The 17502-nt window shown below is 42.5% G+C and overlaps 1 protein-coding gene across 2 annotated transcripts; it reads left to right on the plus strand.

Annotated features, from left to right (window-relative positions):
* The first annotated feature begins 3890 nt into the window (after window positions 1–3890).
* USP30 (ubiquitin specific peptidase 30) lies at window positions 3891–17405 on the plus strand. 2 transcript variants are annotated; one of them, XM_050906715.1, is made up of 12 exons: window positions 3891–4000; window positions 4961–5143; window positions 6415–6518; window positions 7382–7480; window positions 8226–8268; window positions 8518–8612; window positions 9187–9246; window positions 10378–10464; window positions 11074–11154; window positions 12194–12413; window positions 13090–13198; window positions 14299–17405. In XM_050906715.1, exons 1-12 carry the CDS (start codon window positions 3901–3903, stop codon window positions 14561–14563), a joined length of 1446 nt encoding a protein of 481 aa, XP_050762672.1. In that variant the 5' UTR covers window positions 3891–3900; the 3' UTR covers window positions 14564–17405. The 2 variants fall into 2 exon arrangements, with proteins under 2 accessions (XP_050762672.1, XP_050762670.1); XM_050906713.1 differs by having other exon boundaries at window positions 3901–4000; window positions 12194–12400; window positions 13101–13198.
* Window positions 17406–17502: the final 97 nt, after the last annotated feature.

A 17502-nucleotide genomic window follows, 5' to 3' on the forward strand; every position in this document is an offset into this window, starting at 1 on the left:
GGGACGGCTGGAGCTGCGGGCAGGCAGGCGCGGGCGGCTGGACAGCTCCGGCGGCGGCCGGTAGCCCGCACCGAGCGGCACGGGAACGGCTAGGCACGGCTCGGCTAGGCAAGGCTCGGCTAGGCAGGGCTCAGCTCGGCACGGCGGGGCGGGAAGAGGCGGCGGGGCGGCCGCGACCCGGCGGCCAGCGGCTCCCTCCCCTTCCCGTCCCTGCTCCGGGGGTGCTACCTGCCAAGCCGGCCAGGGCCGGGGCTCGGCTCCCCGTGTCACCGCCGGTCCTCGTCCCCGCGGGGATCGGGGTCTGATGACCGGTCTATCGGCAGGGTGCAGTCTCGGGGAATATCATAGACTAGGAGAAAATGAAGCGGAGAGGATGGAGACATCCACAAGGAAAGCCAAGTCAAGTTGGTCGAGATGCCTCTGCTCCAGGAGGAGAGCGAAGGGTCCCCCGGGGAACAGGACACCAGCCCGCCGAGCGGCAGAACCGCTGAATTTTGGGCAGGGGCTTCGCAGAAAATTACATTATTACAGTGAACGCTTCAGACACCCAAGGACAGTTCCTGTATGTGACCTCTTGTAGCGACCTGGCAGGGCTTCCGAGCGTGCACTCCTCAGACGCAGAATGAGATTAGTTTGTAAAAATCTCAATTACTTACCTGAAAAAATATACTGTCACCCTGGCACATTCATCCCTGTAGGCCTTCTCTTTCAATTGGAAGAGAGAGTTTATTTGTGCATATGCCTGCATGTACAGAAGAATCCTTTGCAGAGAAAAGCCTGCAAGACAAAATGAAGAGGAAATATATGCTAGGAAGATGACTAGGAGACATTTGACTTGATTACAATTTAAAATACATTTGACAAATTGGAGAAATGGCCTGAAATCAACAAGACAACGTCAAATGAAGACAGGTGAAAAGCGCTACAGCGAGGAAGAATTAAGTTGTACAAATTCAGGTCAGGGAACAACAGATGACACAAGAGGCTTGGGCTTAGCTATGACAAACCAAATATGCTTCAGTTTGTGAATGGGAGTTTCAACTGTCACACAGATTTAGTTTGTGACACTAAATATTGAAAATGTTAGCAGGTTTTAGTATTTGTAAGAAAGGACTTGCAACTGACCTAGCTACGGTTTCAGCTTCCTTAAAAATAGTGAGAATAATTGTTTAATGAAGTATTTGTGGCTAGGAGTGGAGTCCAGATGCTTACACGTAGACATCAGCTCCATTTTAGGTAACTGTGTATCTCCTGTGGCCTCCAGCCGTGGATTTTGCACAGGACTGTATGGTGGATCACACAGGACCACGTGGATATCTCAGGCACCTTAGGGCTCTCTCACATGGATCAAGATGGCTGTGCTTAGGCAACTGAATGCTACCCTAAAAGTGTGATAAAAAACAATTTTAATTGCATGAAATGCATGCATGTTCTGTAATATACTCTCAAAAGCATTAAAAAAAAGGCTTTTTCAGAGAACAAGTTTTGAGAACATGTTCAAGATGTGTTTGCCATCTCCCTCTGCTCTCCATTCTTTGTCACCTCTCTTGCCATCTTCTGCTTATCCTTCACAGACACACAGATCTCCATAAACAACACGACTCTTCAGTCGTGCACCCTTTTACTTGTCTTTGAATTGGGTGGTGACGTGTTCGGGCTGAAGAATGGCATTGTTCCAGCTATTTGTTACGGTAAAGGAGCTGAGCAGTTTATTTGGAATGGCCCATCGCAATTAAAAAACGAAAGGCCTCAGTAGATAAAACTGGTCAACCAACACCTTCCTGATTGTTAAGGTTTATGCTTCCTCTTCAGAAAATGTGGGTTAAAGAAACCGTAGTTCAATGCTTTATATGATCCAAGAAGTCTGTTCTGTTTCACTGGGTAAAATACTGTAGATAAAGTCAGTACAACAGGAGGAGTTATTGAACTGGAACTTCCAGAGAAAAGCAGTCATTGCGGGCCTTTATCAGAGTGGTTTCAGCAGAGCAGCTTGACGGAGTTCCAGGATGAGATTTATCCACAAAACGTGAGTTCACAGAGACTCTGGGTTGCTTCTCCCAGAAACTTGCTAGAAAACAGTATTTTTCAAGCAGAGTTCTAGCTTATACGTTCATTGTGTAAGCAACAACTTTCTTTTTAGAATACAGCAGCTATATTACTTTTTTACTAAATATGGTCCAATTTTCCAGTAAGTTAAGGGTGTGAGATCGGGTCCCCTAAGCACGCTGGTTCCTTTGTCTCACGTATTCAAGGTGCACGAGACAGCTACGAGAATGGTACGTTGCACACTTACACTGCAGCTGTCAGGACGACTTTATTCCTTCACATCCTTCTCTTTTGTCTGTCACTCCCCTGTTTCTCTCAGCCTCTTGCTGTCTAGTCCCTTGCTCTCCAGACTGCTCTCCTCTTACGAACAGCCTTTTGGCACATGCGGAGCAATGTCAGGTGAACAAGGACTCAGCCAGAAAGACACGCAGGGTATACCAGACACTTTGCTAACAAAGGTCGTTAGAATTAATCTGGGGAGGTGTGAGGAGGGAGACTGTTACCTGCCGGGCCCACAGACACGATCAGCAGCTGCCATCTCGAGGTGCTCTCAAAACCTGCATGTGTCAGTCATTCTGCCTGCAAGCGCTCCCGGATGCCTCCTCTCCTGGCACTGGCGTGAAATACTTCTTTCTCTAAACAATCCCCAAAATGCATCAGTTAAAAACAAAAACTAACAGCGCTAGGTGGAGAGCAAACAGAGCTGGGCCCCCAAATATCAGTGCCCGGTTCAGGTACAGAGGGAGAGGAGTGTCGAGGCAGTATGGAGGAGCCTCAGGGCGTGTGCTATGCGGTGATGAGAGCTGTTCTCTCTCTGTGGGGTTTGGATGTTTCATAGAATCATAGAATTGTTTAGGTTGGAAAAGACCTTTAAGATCATCAAGTCCAACTGTAAACCTAACACTGCCAACCCCACCACTAAACCATGTCCCTAAGCACCACATCTACACGTCTCTTAAATACCTCCACGGATGGCGACTCAACCGCTTCCCTGGGCAGCCTGTTCCGGTGCTTGACAACCCTTTTGGTGAAGAAATTTGTCCTAATATCCAATCTAAATCTCCCCTGGGGCCACTTGAGCTTGTGAGGTTTAAGTGTCCTACCTCCTCCCACAGCTTTGAGCCAACCCCCCCCCCCGCCAAAGCCCACATTCTCTCAGGAGGGCCGGGGGGCTGCCAGGGGATGGGCAGCGCGGGCAGTCGGTCCGTTACACCCGCCTTCCCCCGGCCTTCCCCGGTTGACGGGCCGGCCGGGAGCAGGCCGGTGCCTGCCACCCGCTCTGCGGCCTTAACGACCAGCCGCCTGCCGCCGCCCGTTGCTAGGGGCGGTCCGCTCGCTAATCGGGCACCCCGCGCCACTTCCGCGCCACTTCCGGCGCTCCGCCGATCCGTCCGCCGCGCCGCCTGCCCGCGGGGCCCTGGTTCCGGCGGCGGGGAGCGGGGGGGGGATGCTGCCCGGCGGCGCCGCGGAGGCGGACGGGGCGGTACGGCGGTTGCTGCGGACCGGCACGGCGGCCAGGTCAGCGGGGACGGACCGGGCGGGGGGGGCCGCGGACCGGGCGCCGGGGCGGGGGGGGGGGGGCCACGGCGGCGGCAGCGGCCCGGGCGGGGTGAGCGGCCGAGGTCGGCCCTTCCCTTCCCCAGGCACCGAGCACCGGGAGTGATAGCGGGAGAAGGACGGTAAAGCCTGCGGGAGCGGTGTGAGCCTCCTGGCGTCCACCGGCTCCCCCCCTGCCCCTACCCCCGCGGGTCTGACAGGCGTCTCTGCAGGCGGAGGTGGCGACTCCCCGGTGGTGGCTGGTTGTTTTTATTTTTGGGTTGGTTTTTTTTTTTTCCCCGTTTCAGGTATAAAACGATGAAGAACTGGGGCGTTATCGGGGGGGTCGCCGCCGCTGTGGCGGCGGGGATGTACGTGCTGTGGGGTCCCATCACCGAGAGGAAGAGGCGGAGGAAAGGTAGGGAGGGCCGAGGAGCCGAGAGCCTGCCTCGGGCACGGAAAGCACGGGAAAATAGCCCCGGGAGTTCGTTCTTCTGTGGGTTTCGGTTTTGTCCCAGCGCTCTGCTAGATGTTAGCAACGCACCAGTTTCTGTTTTTTATTATCAGCTTCTGTAAATTATTTTCTCCTGCTAAAGATGAAATTTTGGTCACTGTCTTGTTTAGAAACGTAACAAATTAAAAAAAAAAATTTGCTGAACGAAGGACTTTTGTTACTTAACGTAATATATTAATTGCATCGATTGACATTTTTCTAAAATTGCGACTCATTAGATGTTTTTTTGTGTCCTGTGATAAGTTCGTTACTGAACTGCTGCAGATAACGCACTTTATTTTGCATTTTGGAACGCAAAATAAATGTGTTCTTATTGACTGTTAGCACAAGAGAAGCGAAAGTCTCGTGCTAAGCAGAGTCATATGGAAATACCTCTCGTTAAGCCTTGGCCACCCAGGAGCTTTCGTAACGAGGTACTGACCTGAGCAAAAGAGAAAGCTTCACCAAACCCAGCTGAAGCGCGCAACGGTGCAGCAGTGAGCCCGCGGGCTGCTGTAAACTTGCACGAGAGGGGGCTCCTACGCTGTGTATTGGAACCAAGAATTTTACAGTTTGTACGTTAACTGGCAGATAATCCCAAACCTTAGTGTTGTCGATAGAAATCTGCTCCTATCAGGAAGAAAAAGAGTATTTTTCAAGGAAAATTTGAAAAGATTTTACAGTGGTGTAAAATCAGAGACCACCATGTAGATAAACACTTTACAGTATGCTGTTGTACATACCAGGGTCTTCTAGTTTTAATGGGGTGCAAGTACCACATAAACGGAAATAATGCAATTTTAATACCAAACACAACACTTGCTACTGAAAATACTCAGGTTTTCCTAGACTTTATGGTGTAAACTCTTACACTTCTATTTGTAGGGCTTGTACCTGGCCTTCTTAACTTAGGAAACACGTGTTTCATGAACTCTCTGCTGCAAGGCTTATCTTCCTGCCCGTCTTTCATCAAGTGGCTGGAGGAATTTACGGCACAATACCAGACAGACCAGAACCAGTCCACCGAGCGTCAATACTTGTCAGTCACTTTGCTGCATCTCCTAAGAGGTACTTTAACATTTTCATGTTGCCATAAACTAAGAAGAAAATAATTTAGCATAGATGTTACCGTTTCTAGCCTCCTTTCCTAAAGAAAGGAAGCTCATGTGGTCTTGTATTCTCTTCTTAATTTCCCTCTACTAACTTTGAACTCGTTGGCCAAGTTCAACCAACTTTCACAGAGGGGTAGAGATCCAACAGGTATTAAGTTACTGTACCGAGCCTGAACAACGCAAGGCCCAGCTGCGTGTGTCCCCAAAGCTGTTTGTTTCTTGGCCAACAGCTGAAAGGTTTCAGGTTTTGTTTGACTCGCCTGGCGATCGAGAAGCAGCCAACCCAGCATCGTGCACGTTGCTGCGAAGAAGCCGTTTGCCAGCCGGTTGAACAAATCGAGGTAGAGGGCAACAGGGGTGCTGAAAATGTGGTTATGGCACCCACTGCCACAGGCTTTAATGCATTTGCTGTTCACAGAGTATTAATGGTTAAAACAGTATGAAAATGGACTCAGTAAAATCGAAGAAATAGGAAAATATTATCACAGTTAGATGGGCACTCAGAATTCTTATGTAAAAGAAAACTAATGCATTATAAAATAATTTAAGCATTTTTTTCCAAGCTTACTATTTTACCAAAAATACGGACTATTAAATGAGATACTTTGTACGATGTTGGATAAAAATGTTAAAGCCTCTAAGCCCAATTGGGTAACCCGTTTCAGACTTGCCCCTGTGCTAAATTCATGTATCAGTTACATCCTATTTAAGCACTCAAAATGTTTAAGCAATCTGTTGGCTCTCCCTGGCTTTCCTCACAGGGCTTTGCTTTAAAGGAAATCCATCGGAAGTTTTCCTGTCTCAGGATGTTGTTCATACTAAAATTGTGCCAGTTAGCATGTACGTTTAACTGATGTGAGGATGATGGGGCATTAATACTGGGGTTTCTGTGGCATGTAAAGTACCAATTTTTACCCAATCCACCAGTAAAAATTTGTCTTTCCAGACAGTGTTTATATTATTTATTCTCTCTGTATCAGTTGAGAAACCTTTCACTTTGCATATGTATTAGATGAGGAGAATGTATGCAGTCAGTTAGCCTGAGTCAGATGAGAACGGTAATTAATACATACTAGTTTGATTGTCATTGTCTACCTGTCTTAATCAAGAATAACTGCTGTAATCAATTATATGATGCTTAAGTAACATACAGTCTAAAATAAACAGATTTGTGTTCTAACTGTTCTTTGTGGCTCCTTCTAACATTTTTAAATGCAATGTCTCTAGCTTTATCCTGTCGGGAGGTAACAGAAGATGACGTCCTGGACGCAAGCTGCCTGTTAGAAGTTTTAAGACTGTACAGGTGGCAGATCTCATCATTTGAAGAGCAGGTGATTACAGAATTCAACTCAGACTGCCTGATACACACCTCAGTGCCTAGCTATGGGATAACAGAAAAGTGAAGCTATGGTACTAATAGCCCCGAGTGCCAAATCTGAATCTTTGCTGTAGCAAAAAGTTTGCTTTAAAAAGTGAAGGAAAACAACCACGTGATTGATGAATGGTGTTTTTTGGTTTGCTTAGATACTCATCACGAAACCCTGGCTGCTTCAAAACCTCATACTTAATTACCTTCAGATTTGGTATGATGGAGCCAGTAATATTAAAATAGAACAGATACAGCCCTAACGTTGCCGTAGATAATGGGTCTGTGCTAACGTGCCACGCTGCTACAAGGGAGGGACTCTACTTCACTAACATTTCCACATTTAGTTACATGTAACATACAAGATTTCTAATTCTTGTTTTCGGTATTTTCAGTAAGTGCAGCTGGCCGATGAACTCGACCAATTCTCTCACTCATAAAATATGGTTCAATCTTTTATATTTCAGAGCCAAAGCAAACAGCAGAGATTTCAATTTTGCTTTTATTGAACTCAAGGAAAGCAGGCATTTGTGCGTTCATTTTTCTTTTTTCCTCCAAGTATTTTAGTATCTTTTGAGTTTATATGGCCCAGAATATTTTTAATGATGTGTGCTGTTACAAAGTTCAGCTTTACAGAAAAAGTTTTTTGGCAAAACTGCAGCAGATGCACAAATGCTTACTATTAATACATAAGGTGGGCTCTGAGCAGTAATTTTTCCTTTAATTTCCTACTACAATGATGTAGTCATATGTGTATCAGTACTCCTGGTGTATGTTTTGACGTCTTTTGTTTTCGCTTCATCTAAGTCTTATGCCTCTATTTAATAGGATGCTCATGAACTATTTCATGTGCTTACCTCTTCATTAGAAGATGAACGGGATCGTCAGCCACGTGTGACACATTTGTTCGACGTGCATTCGCTGGAGGTGACTGCTTTACCAATGTTATTTCGTTATCAGAAGTTTCCGTAGTCTGCCTAGATTCCTAAGCATGTCAAGTATAAAGTGTCTGTTTAGAAACTGGAGCTATTTTCTTTATGTTTACAAAGCCATTCTTTAGTACTCTGATAGAAATGAATCAATACGCCAGGCAATCTAAAGAATAAAAAATGTTTTTCGTAAGCAACTGTATTTGAATTTATAGTGATCCCACTTTCATGAGGGCTTTTGCATTCCTAAATCCATGGAATACAGGGATCGCAATACTAGCACAGAACAGTACTCCATCTAAGCAGTTACTCTGATCTGTAAGAGCTGACACATGAATGAGGTATGAAAACTGCAAAATGGACATTTATGGAATAGTCCCTTTGGAGGTGAAATTTATCTTATCCTCCATTTTAGTGGTAAACTTCATGCAGACAGAAAGTTTCTCTCTCTTTTTGTCTAAAATATATACCAAAGGTTTATAAAATCTGTTACGCTTTTATTTTAGTACTCTGAGGCAGAGAATTCTGCAGATTAATTATTCATTTTATCAGAAGTGTTCTTTTTGTCAATTATAAATCTGTTGCGTACCAGGTTTTTTGGCCTTCCTCAAATATAAAGAGACACTAAAACTCCCACAATTGTTCTAATGTCAGAAAAGCATATTAGGGATGAAATAAGAACGTATTTAATACTTAATGGTTTCTAAGGTAGGGTTAATGAAATCTTTTCTTTTCCTCTGTAGCAGCCAGAAATAACTCAAAAGCAAATAAGCTGCAGAACAAGAGGTATGCTTTTTTCCATTCTGAAATATGAATATTCATAGTGTAGTTGCTTTGTTTATTAAGGGGATAATATTAATTGATCTTTGTCTGTATTATCTCTTCAGCTGTAAAAAAAAATGTCAATTATTTGCCAGTGGGACAGAACATGTTTTAGAACAGTTACTTTTGTTACTGTGGGCCAAAAATGTGGAATTATAGTGATGAACACAGATGTATTGAAAATAAAAGGACAATTTCAACTTTGTGTTTCAGGGTCTCTTCCCCCTGTGTCCAATCACTGGAAATCTCAGCATCCTTTTCACGGAAGGCTGACCAGCAACATGGTTTGCAAACACTGTGAACACCAGGTATAAGAACGTGTGCCTCGTAGTATGTATACGTGAAGATAATTAAGCGTGATCCACTTTGTGGGGATAATAATAGCTGTCTTCTTATATTCAGTGTTCAGTACCACAGCTATCATATACTGAAAATCCACTCACATGGGTAGCGTTTTAGGACAAGCTATTCATTCAGCACGCAGTACTGAGATTGCATGTGCAAAGCCAAATTAAGTTGCAGTCCAGTTATCCAGAGTAAGGAGATGAAGATAACCTGGATAAAGAAAAAATACAGAAAGCAAATCTCATCTGTAGATCAGACTGTAAGAGTACGTTTAGTACTTTTACTTTTCAAAACCTTGCAAACAAATTTAAGTGAGCAGGGGCAGCTTCAGCAGAAACAGGCTAAGTAGCACCTTGTGTACCTAGTGTTCCCTGGCACGGTGCTCGGGAAAGCGGGTGTTTTTCTCCCTATTCCACCAGAGAAGCGTGGACAGCAGAGGGCATATGTTCATCTTGTGTCAGGTTGGGTTTTGTTGGTTTTTTTTTTTGGACTGTCATAAATATGAGCTCACTGGATACATGAAATATTTTCTTGCAGAGTCCTGTGAGATATGATACCTTTGACAGTCTCTCACTGAGTATTCCAGCAGCTGTGTGGGTACGTATCCGTCGCTGACGCATGATCCAGCCAGTCTGCCTATTGCCTGGTCGTCACAGCTTTATCTTCACTAGTGCCTTTTTAAGATGCTACAGCCTAAGTGTAAATGAGTAGCTGCAGTTTATTTTCTTGCCTTTTTATAAATGATCCTGTTGTGCTAATACAGTACCTTATCACTAATGTGTCAGTGCAAATTACCAATTAGTACAACAAGCATGACTTTGTTGACACCAATAGTTTTCTGTTTCTCCTGGTGGAGTACTCGGTCCTTTCTGTGTAATTTGAACGGACCAGATCGTATCCCGAGGGCTGTTTCTGGCAGTCGTGGAAGGTGACCTTCGGGTGCTCACTCTCTGTGGTGATAGTACACAAGTTACCCAATACAGGCTTTTGGATCAAGTGATTTCAACTGGAAATTGTTTCTGTTTCTTTTTGGCTTTCTGAAAAACTTCAAATGACAAAGCACTGTAGATTTTTGGGGCAAAATGCATGGGACCTTTTTGAAGTATAATGGTTTGTTACTTAATGTCTGCTAGCAATTTGTCTTTCCAGACAAGTAGCAACTACTTGCACTCGTGGAAACTCTGACTTGTACCAACAGAACACACTCCTGGACAGCTAGGACTGGGATTTGGACACATCTTCTGCTATTTGTGTTTTATTTTATACCATCATTGAAGATTATGCCCTTCATACTTGGCAGTATGTAGTATAGGCTACAAGGAAGGATAGGAAGGAGTGCCTGAGTTCAATTAAATGCTGTATTTCTCCTATGTAGAGGGTCAGAGTGCATAAAATGACCCACGAAGTGCTGGAACTTCAGAGAAAAGTAGTAACAGGGCCAGGAATCTGTAGTTTAAAACCCCACTTAAGGGATCACACAGGGAGTCATAGCTATTGTTCTTATCTACAGGCTTCAATGTTTTCTATGTTTAATCCAGGCTAAGGAAGAAGCCCCATAGTTAGTTACATTATCAGTGTTCCATACTGAAAGCTATTTAGTCAGTTTTCTCAAGAAATAAGTCTGCAATTCTGTAGTTTCTATGGAAGAAATTTTGAAAAATCCTTTCACGAAATTAAATGGTACGCACCCTAAAATTACTGCAAATAATTTTGTTTTTTCGTACTAAGGGTCGTCCTATGACGCTGGACCACTGCCTCCATCATTTCATCTCCTCTGAATCTGTAAAGGACGTTGTGTGTGACAACTGCACTAAAGTATGTCATTTGAATTTATATAGCCTTCTAGCTCAGTTTTAAGCCTGCTGACAGAATTATGGCTTCAGTTTTCTACTCCTTTCTTCGTGACTTCAGGAAAGCCTCTAGCTTGCCTGGGATTTCTTATATTTAAAATGGAGTTCTTATCTCACAGAATATTTTGAAGCTTTATTTATTACTAATATTACAACATTTACAAATATTGTTTTCTGTAATTACCAGGTATTATTTAGGTAATATTTGGGATAATTTTTTTGTTCTGGTATTTTAAACAGTATTTTACAGTTGCCTGTAATTTGATGATAGCACAGAGCCAAAGTGGCTTGTTTGAAAACCAACAGAAATGGCATATGACTACACATAAACCTGGAGACTGGGCTTGTTCTGTAAATGCTCGTTTCTGCTTGATTTGGGTTTAGAATTCTGATCCATTAGGATAGGCCAACAATTCTTAAGAAAGTTCCTAGAAAACTGTAGGTGTAATTCATGTACTGAGCATAGTTCTAGATAGACAATTGCTTTTGTCTGCAGTGTGCAGACCTGCACTATTATGTGTAATCTGAGACAGCAGGTAATCAAACGGCTTTATTTTTTTCCCTTTGATTTCAGATTCAGGCAGAAGGCACTCTGAATGGACAGAGCATAGAAAACCAGAGAACAACATTTGTTAAGCAATTAAAGTTAGGAAAGGTGAGGCAAGCTAACCCTCCAAATCTATTTTAAAATCCTATTATACCTTAATTTATTTCTTTGATCTCTTTGCTTGATGTCCACTTCTTGGTATTAGACTACTTTCATGTTTTACTTAAAAGTAAGCTCATTTGTTAAATATTCGTAGGCATTGAGGCCTCAATTCAGCAAAACATCAACCTCTGTAGCTTAAAGAATGTAAGTATTCTACTGTTATTCAGCAAAACACTTAAACATGAGTTTGGCTCAGTGGCAGTTCATATGTCTTGCATTAATTCTTGATTTCCTTGGTAAGTGAAGTGATTCATATATACAATGTTTGTAGCATCTTCAGGAATTGCACATTTCAAAGAAATTAAAATGTTCTAAATACAGCTGGTTTAAACAAGTGAATATGGCACTAAACATCAGGTGTAATTTATATAAGCAGCTCTTATTTTTTGCTCTGTAATCATATAATGCAGAGGACAACAGGGCACTGGTCTGTAATGAAGAGCCTCAGGTGCCATTAATGATAATATGTACTTATTGATAGAGGTTAACCCTGGCATGACTTTGAATATCAGATATTTATAGCTACTTGACCTTTTTTCCCCTGGTACTCTCATTGTGCAAAGCATTAGCAAATGTCTTACATCAGCTTGGTCCAGCAAATTCCAATCCTCATTTCTACCTCACAGATCAACAAGCTAGATGAGATTGACAGGTGAGCTTCTTCGGAACGCACATGTATTTTTATTGATTTTTCTTCCATTTGGAGAAAACGATTAACATCAGCTATCTATCCTACTGCCTAGTGAGTGAGCAGTAGTGGAGGTATCAGAAATCTCAAGAGAGTTGAGTTAGTGTCACGTCCTAGGGATACTATTGCCACTAAGCTTACACGCAGATACAGTAGCACATAAGGGAACAGTTCAGTGATGCATTTCCTTATCCACTAGACTTACCAGTTCCATTAGTGTGGTTTTAACTTGAACAGCTGTTTTCTTTTCATTTAAAATGTATTTTGACTCTCCTTTTCTACGGAATATTGCTGAAGCTCCCTCAGTGTTTGTGTATCCATCTGCAAAGACTGAGCTGGTCAAACCAAGGCACTCCTCTGAAACGTCACGAACACGTACAGTTCAATGAGTTCCTGATCATGGACATCTACAAATACCGCATTCCTGTTCATAAATCAAGCCAGAATGAGCCAAATCAGAAAAACTCTGAAGAGACAACGCCTGGAGCAAAGGATGGGATAGCAGTAAAACCTTCAGGTACTTATTTTGAAAATAAAATCTATCAGGTATTTCTACATTTCAGTGATAAAACATTCTAATCTGCAGAATGAACACAAGAGCAGTATCTTTATTCGGATCTGTGCAAAGAGGACAGGTAGAAATCCCTTTCCCAGCAAGCATTAGGATACCCTGTTCCAAGTTTACAGTTCAGTTTTGATAATTGAATTTGATCCTACTAAATATTAAAAAAGGTACAAACAAACAAAAAAATCCCAGATAGCATAGAACTCGCATGTTTTATGTCCAAAGGATGAAGGAATGTTTAACTCGGGAAGTCCTAGGGATTATCTCGGTAGTGATCTCTTCTAAGGCCTCAGGACAAGCACAGACAGAATGCTAGGAATGGCGACTTCTTAAAAAACAATTAGAAAATCTAGCTGTAGTAGGTCTGTGATTTAGGCAGCTCAATATTCTATTTAGTTGGGATTTTGTAAACATGGTCATTTTCATATTTGTCATGTAAAAACAATTACCACTGTCTTTGATATTATACTCTCTGCATCTCTTAGGACTGTAATATGTAATGAATTAAAATAAGTAAAATACCTTCATATTCTGTGACGAAAGGTACTGCAGGAACAGAAGCACTGTTATTAGCGATACTAATAGTAGCATTTAAGTTAAATTACTGAATGTCTACTTTCTCTTGCAGATGCAGAACAGCCATCTGGTACTAAACTGCTCTTTATGAATGGTGCCTGCTCCTCTTCATTTTTAATGTCCTCGGGAACTTTTCCACTTGCTGCATTCCCTGAATGCAGGTAAGCCACAGATTTGTACCCTATCTTGTAATTTCTCTCCCTTCAAATTATGTCTTCCTTTATTCTGTCTTTATTATGAGGCTGCATAGTCACAGAATTTAACATCTACCCTAGCTCCTGTGCAGAAATTTTTTGCTTTTGTCTTGGCTGATTTTTAGTGGTTGTCTTTGGCTCCATTTCTCTCCTAGAAAAGGGAGTAGAGCATATTACAAGAAAAATTCAAATTCTCTTTTCTCTGGTTCATGGTGCAGTAGATCATCCTCCTGAACAGCCATAATCTTATTCTTGCTGTTTTCCTCTACCCCTTCCTTTCATTTTTATTTCTTACTCTGATTTTAAAACTATTGCAAGAAATCCATAGATCTCTTACAGATTTTTTTCAAACGTTGTATTTAACAAGCTTGATTTAAGTTGCAGCTGCCATAATTCTACTTAGTAAATCAGCCTTGATGCTTCTCCTGATAATCTGTTTTCTTGGCCTTTGAGAATGTTCACTTATTTTCATGCTGGTGACCAATGTATAGTTAGTTCTATACCGCTGCTTCTGTCTGCCACTGCGTATTTTCCCTATGGGGAAGAAAATTTCCACAATCACTGTGTGAAATAAGAAGCCTGGAAGCATTTTGTGCCAAATGTTTGTTATGAAGACAGTTGTAGAGCAAGTCCTTGAAAGCGTGTCCGTTGTTATCTGTGGGTTACCTGCCACAATTTTACTTCTTTTCAGTTAAAAGCACGTTCTTCTAGAATAGCTTTTCTGTCCAATAACAGTGCTTTAAGAACTAAATACTGGCACATCGGTAGGTTTGATGGAAAACGCTGTTGCAAAATTCAATCAGTTACGCTGTACAAAATGTAGTAGCCCTCTGTAGCATAAACTTTTAAAATAAATGGTTCGGTTTTCTTGATAATAGAATAAGGCAGCACTGCAGTGAAGACTCAGTATACAGAAAAGTAATTGCAAGGCAGCGTGTCTCTTATGGAGCCATCCATTTGCTCTAAAAAGAAACTGCAACTGAAGACGAAGCAAGTGGGGCTGCTTCTGGTCCGTGTGAGATCCACCAGGGCTGCTGACCCTTTCCTTTTTCTCATTTGTCCTTCAGTTCCCCTGTATACCTTTACCGTCTGATGGCAGTTGTAGTTCACCACGGAGACATGCATTCTGGACACTTTGTGACGTACCGCCGCTCTCCACCCTCTCCTAAGAACCCTCTCTCTGTCAGCAGTCAGTGGCTATGGATTTCAGATGACAGCGTGCGCAAAGCTAGCTTGCAGGAAGTCCTTGCTTCGAGTGCTTACTTGCTTTTTTATGAGCGTGTTCACTCGAGGGTACAGCACCAAAGCTTGGAGTTGAGGGCTGAAGAGTGATTGAGAGAGCAGAAGAAGGACAAAAACTGACAAAATTCCTCTAACGAGATCTACGTTGCACCTCCTGTCTGTTATGCAAATAACCCACCACAGGCCCTTTAACTTTCCCCTCCCTCTGTGGCAATGGCCGGCTCCTGCTGGGAGCTGTGTTTTGTACCAAAATTAGGCTACCCAAAGTTGGTCTGCTAACGTTGTGCAGTCCAAAGTATACCTGTATTAGAGAAGCATTTATTCTGTTAGGTAGTAATTTTGTCAACATCACAGCTCTGAAAGAGACATTTCAAACAGATTTCCCAAGGCTGTATTCCATATTCTGACATGTATGTAAATTTTCAAAGGGAGATGCTTAATCCTGTACATTTCACTGCAGACATTTCTGAACAGGGGAGCCCCAGACGCAGTTGATGGGAAGCTACTGTTATCAAAGGCAATGATTTAAGAAACAAAGTGCCTTGAGCTTATTTGAATAGCTACATTACCATTGTCTGAGTCCACTGCATGTCAGTTGCGTTCTGATAAATGTCTCAAGATGATGGGATGAAAATGGAATCAGATTTCTCTTGATATCCCAGCTAATCAATAAAGTAAGGCATCTCTACATAACATGCACGATCCAAAAAATGACTTCCCTGCTCACGTCGTTTTCCTAGTATTTTAGTTCTTTACACATCATAGAAGTACTTCCGCTGATTCAAAGTGCAGTTCCCTTTTTCCAGGAGAAAAGATAAATTTTTTATCTGTTAAGAGCTGAGACCCTGATTTGTTGCTCTGTATCTTTGGAATATAGCTGAAATCAAGAGACAGAAGTGTTTGCTAGCGATCAGTATTGTAATTTCCTTTGTCACTATGAAACTGTTGAATACAGTTGCTTGTAGTATCAACTACAACTTTTAATGCTGTGATTGCAAGGCTACTGTAATTGGTGTTCTAGACTTGCCCTTCTATTTTAATGCTGAAAACTGCCATTTCTCATCAACCATTCAGCTACACGCTGTCTGGCTTGCAATTGAGCTTTAGAGCTTGTACCGGTTGTGATTGTGAGCCGAGATGTATAGCAACCCAAGCGTCCTCGTTAAGTTAGAGTATACACGATTGAATTAGGACTGGTGGGCACTTCCTTGTCTTGTGAAGTACAGCAGTCTGACAAGACTGGTGCCGCTGCATTAGATCCACAGATTGCCATATCAATAGAAGTAAGGTGTACTTTGCTGCTCTAGATTGCTTGACGTGTCAAAAAAATAAATCCCAAACAAAGCGCGGAGGGAGAAGCAGCAAAAATTATCCTTTTGACTGCTTTTAAATTACTAGGAATAAAGTATGTAGGCTATTTTTAGCTCTTATCTATCCTTGTAAGCTTGAAGGGGAAAAAGACTAATTCATCAGACAAGCTTTTTCAGTGTAAAACAGCAACTAAGTTTTCAAATGGTAACAACTGTCTTAATAGTTTTTTAGGGCAACTTTGTACCTCGTATACTCATATTGCTGCCCAAAGCTTATAGGCATTCAGAGTTCCTTAACGGGAGGCTCAAAACCAGCCAAAATAGGAGTGGTAATGGATGTATATGCAAAACTATTTACACAACTCATCATTCCAGAGTATGGATCGCAATTCCTGCTCCAAGTAATGCTCACAGTACATAAAATAGTCTTTATAAATCCAGTGACGTACTAGTTCCTGAGAAGTCCCCCTGTCTGTGCTAGGCTAGCAGTAGCGTGGTTTTAACCTTCCTATTTTAAATTATGGAAAAACAACAAGAAAAACAAAGAAAAAAAAACCCCTAGAAGGATGCCAAATGCCAAAAAATGCCCTGGCCATTGAACTAAGACCTAACAGACTTGCAGAAGGTGAAAGCCCTCCATTCTGGGCAGCACAAGTGTGCAGTAGGAGCTCTGTAAAGCAGTGCTGGGTGTCATCTGAGAAAAAAACATCATGCAAAGCATCTAGCTCCAGCAGGTCTACCATTTGTACCTCAGAACTTCAAAACATTTCCACTGCCAGCAGTGTATATTCTGCAATACCTATTCTCAACAGGGTCTGTTTAGAGTTTTTAACCGAATTTTTGAGAAGTTCATCTGAACAGGTCACTTTGTTTAGAAAGCAGTAATGCTGGAGGTGGGTCAGAACATACGCACACAATGGACTAAGTCTTAAACTCATCAGCTTGTAACAGGGACATAAAGCCACATATTACTGCAAGCTTGCATGTTCAGTATATTTTTCTTTTCCTTTTGCATAAAGCTGCTTTCCAACGGGGGCCAGTTTGATGAGAATGAAAGCACAGTCGCTGTACGACACTGATAAACTGCTCAGTTTCACTCAGCTGCAGATATACTCTGAAAGCTTCCTCAAGGGCTATAAAGATGAGGGTTGAGTGGTCAGCGTTTGTTGTAGCTTTCACTGTTAGGAAGGAGTAGATGGTCTTGGCTTAGCCCTCAGTGTGAGGAAGGGAGCAAGTATCGGCACCTCGGTCCTGGTCCTGAGCTGTGCTAGATACTCCCAGTCTACTGTGAGCATCAAAGACCTCTGCAGATGTTTGCCACCCAACCCTCACCTTTGGGAGTCACTGGGCTCCGTGCAGGCACATGAGGCTCATCAAACGCTGTTACTTGTTACTCACAAGCTTCCATGGTGGAGAAGGTGTTAATAAAACGTAAGAGGTTAAAAAACATCAGATAAGACCTCCAAGATGACATCTCTGTGTTTGGATTATTCTTGTCTGATTTTGTGCATTATTTAAAAATGTATGATATTATAGTCAAACCACTGCACTGCTGTTTGAAGTTGGGTTTTCACTTCAGGGTATTTTTGTAACTGTACAGTAGCAATAAAAGAACAAACTTATTAGAAAAAGTAGCTGTTCACGTGTGGTAGCGTCTTGAAACAAAGACCAAGCTGTAAGCCAAACCGCATTCGGTATATCCGATAGAAGCAGCATTTC

The sequence above is a fragment of the Gymnogyps californianus genome, chromosome 16 (genome assembly GCF_018139145.2).
Source record: "Gymnogyps californianus isolate 813 chromosome 16, ASM1813914v2, whole genome shotgun sequence".
Classification (NCBI taxonomy): Eukaryota; Metazoa; Chordata; class Aves; order Accipitriformes; family Cathartidae; genus Gymnogyps; species Gymnogyps californianus.

Coding starts and splice junctions, on each gene's coding strand:
- USP30 (XM_050906715.1), top strand. CDS start 3,901: ATGAAGAACTGGGGCGTTATCGGGGGGGTCGCCGCCGCTGTGGCGGCG. Junction 5,144..6,414: donor TTTGCTGCATCTCCTAAGAG/GTACTTTAACAT, acceptor CAATGTCTCTAG/CTTTATCCTGTCGGGAGGTA. Junction 12,414..13,089: donor GATAGCAGTAAAACCTTCAG/GTACTTATTTTG, acceptor TTTCTCTTGCAG/ATGCAGAACAGCCATCTGGT.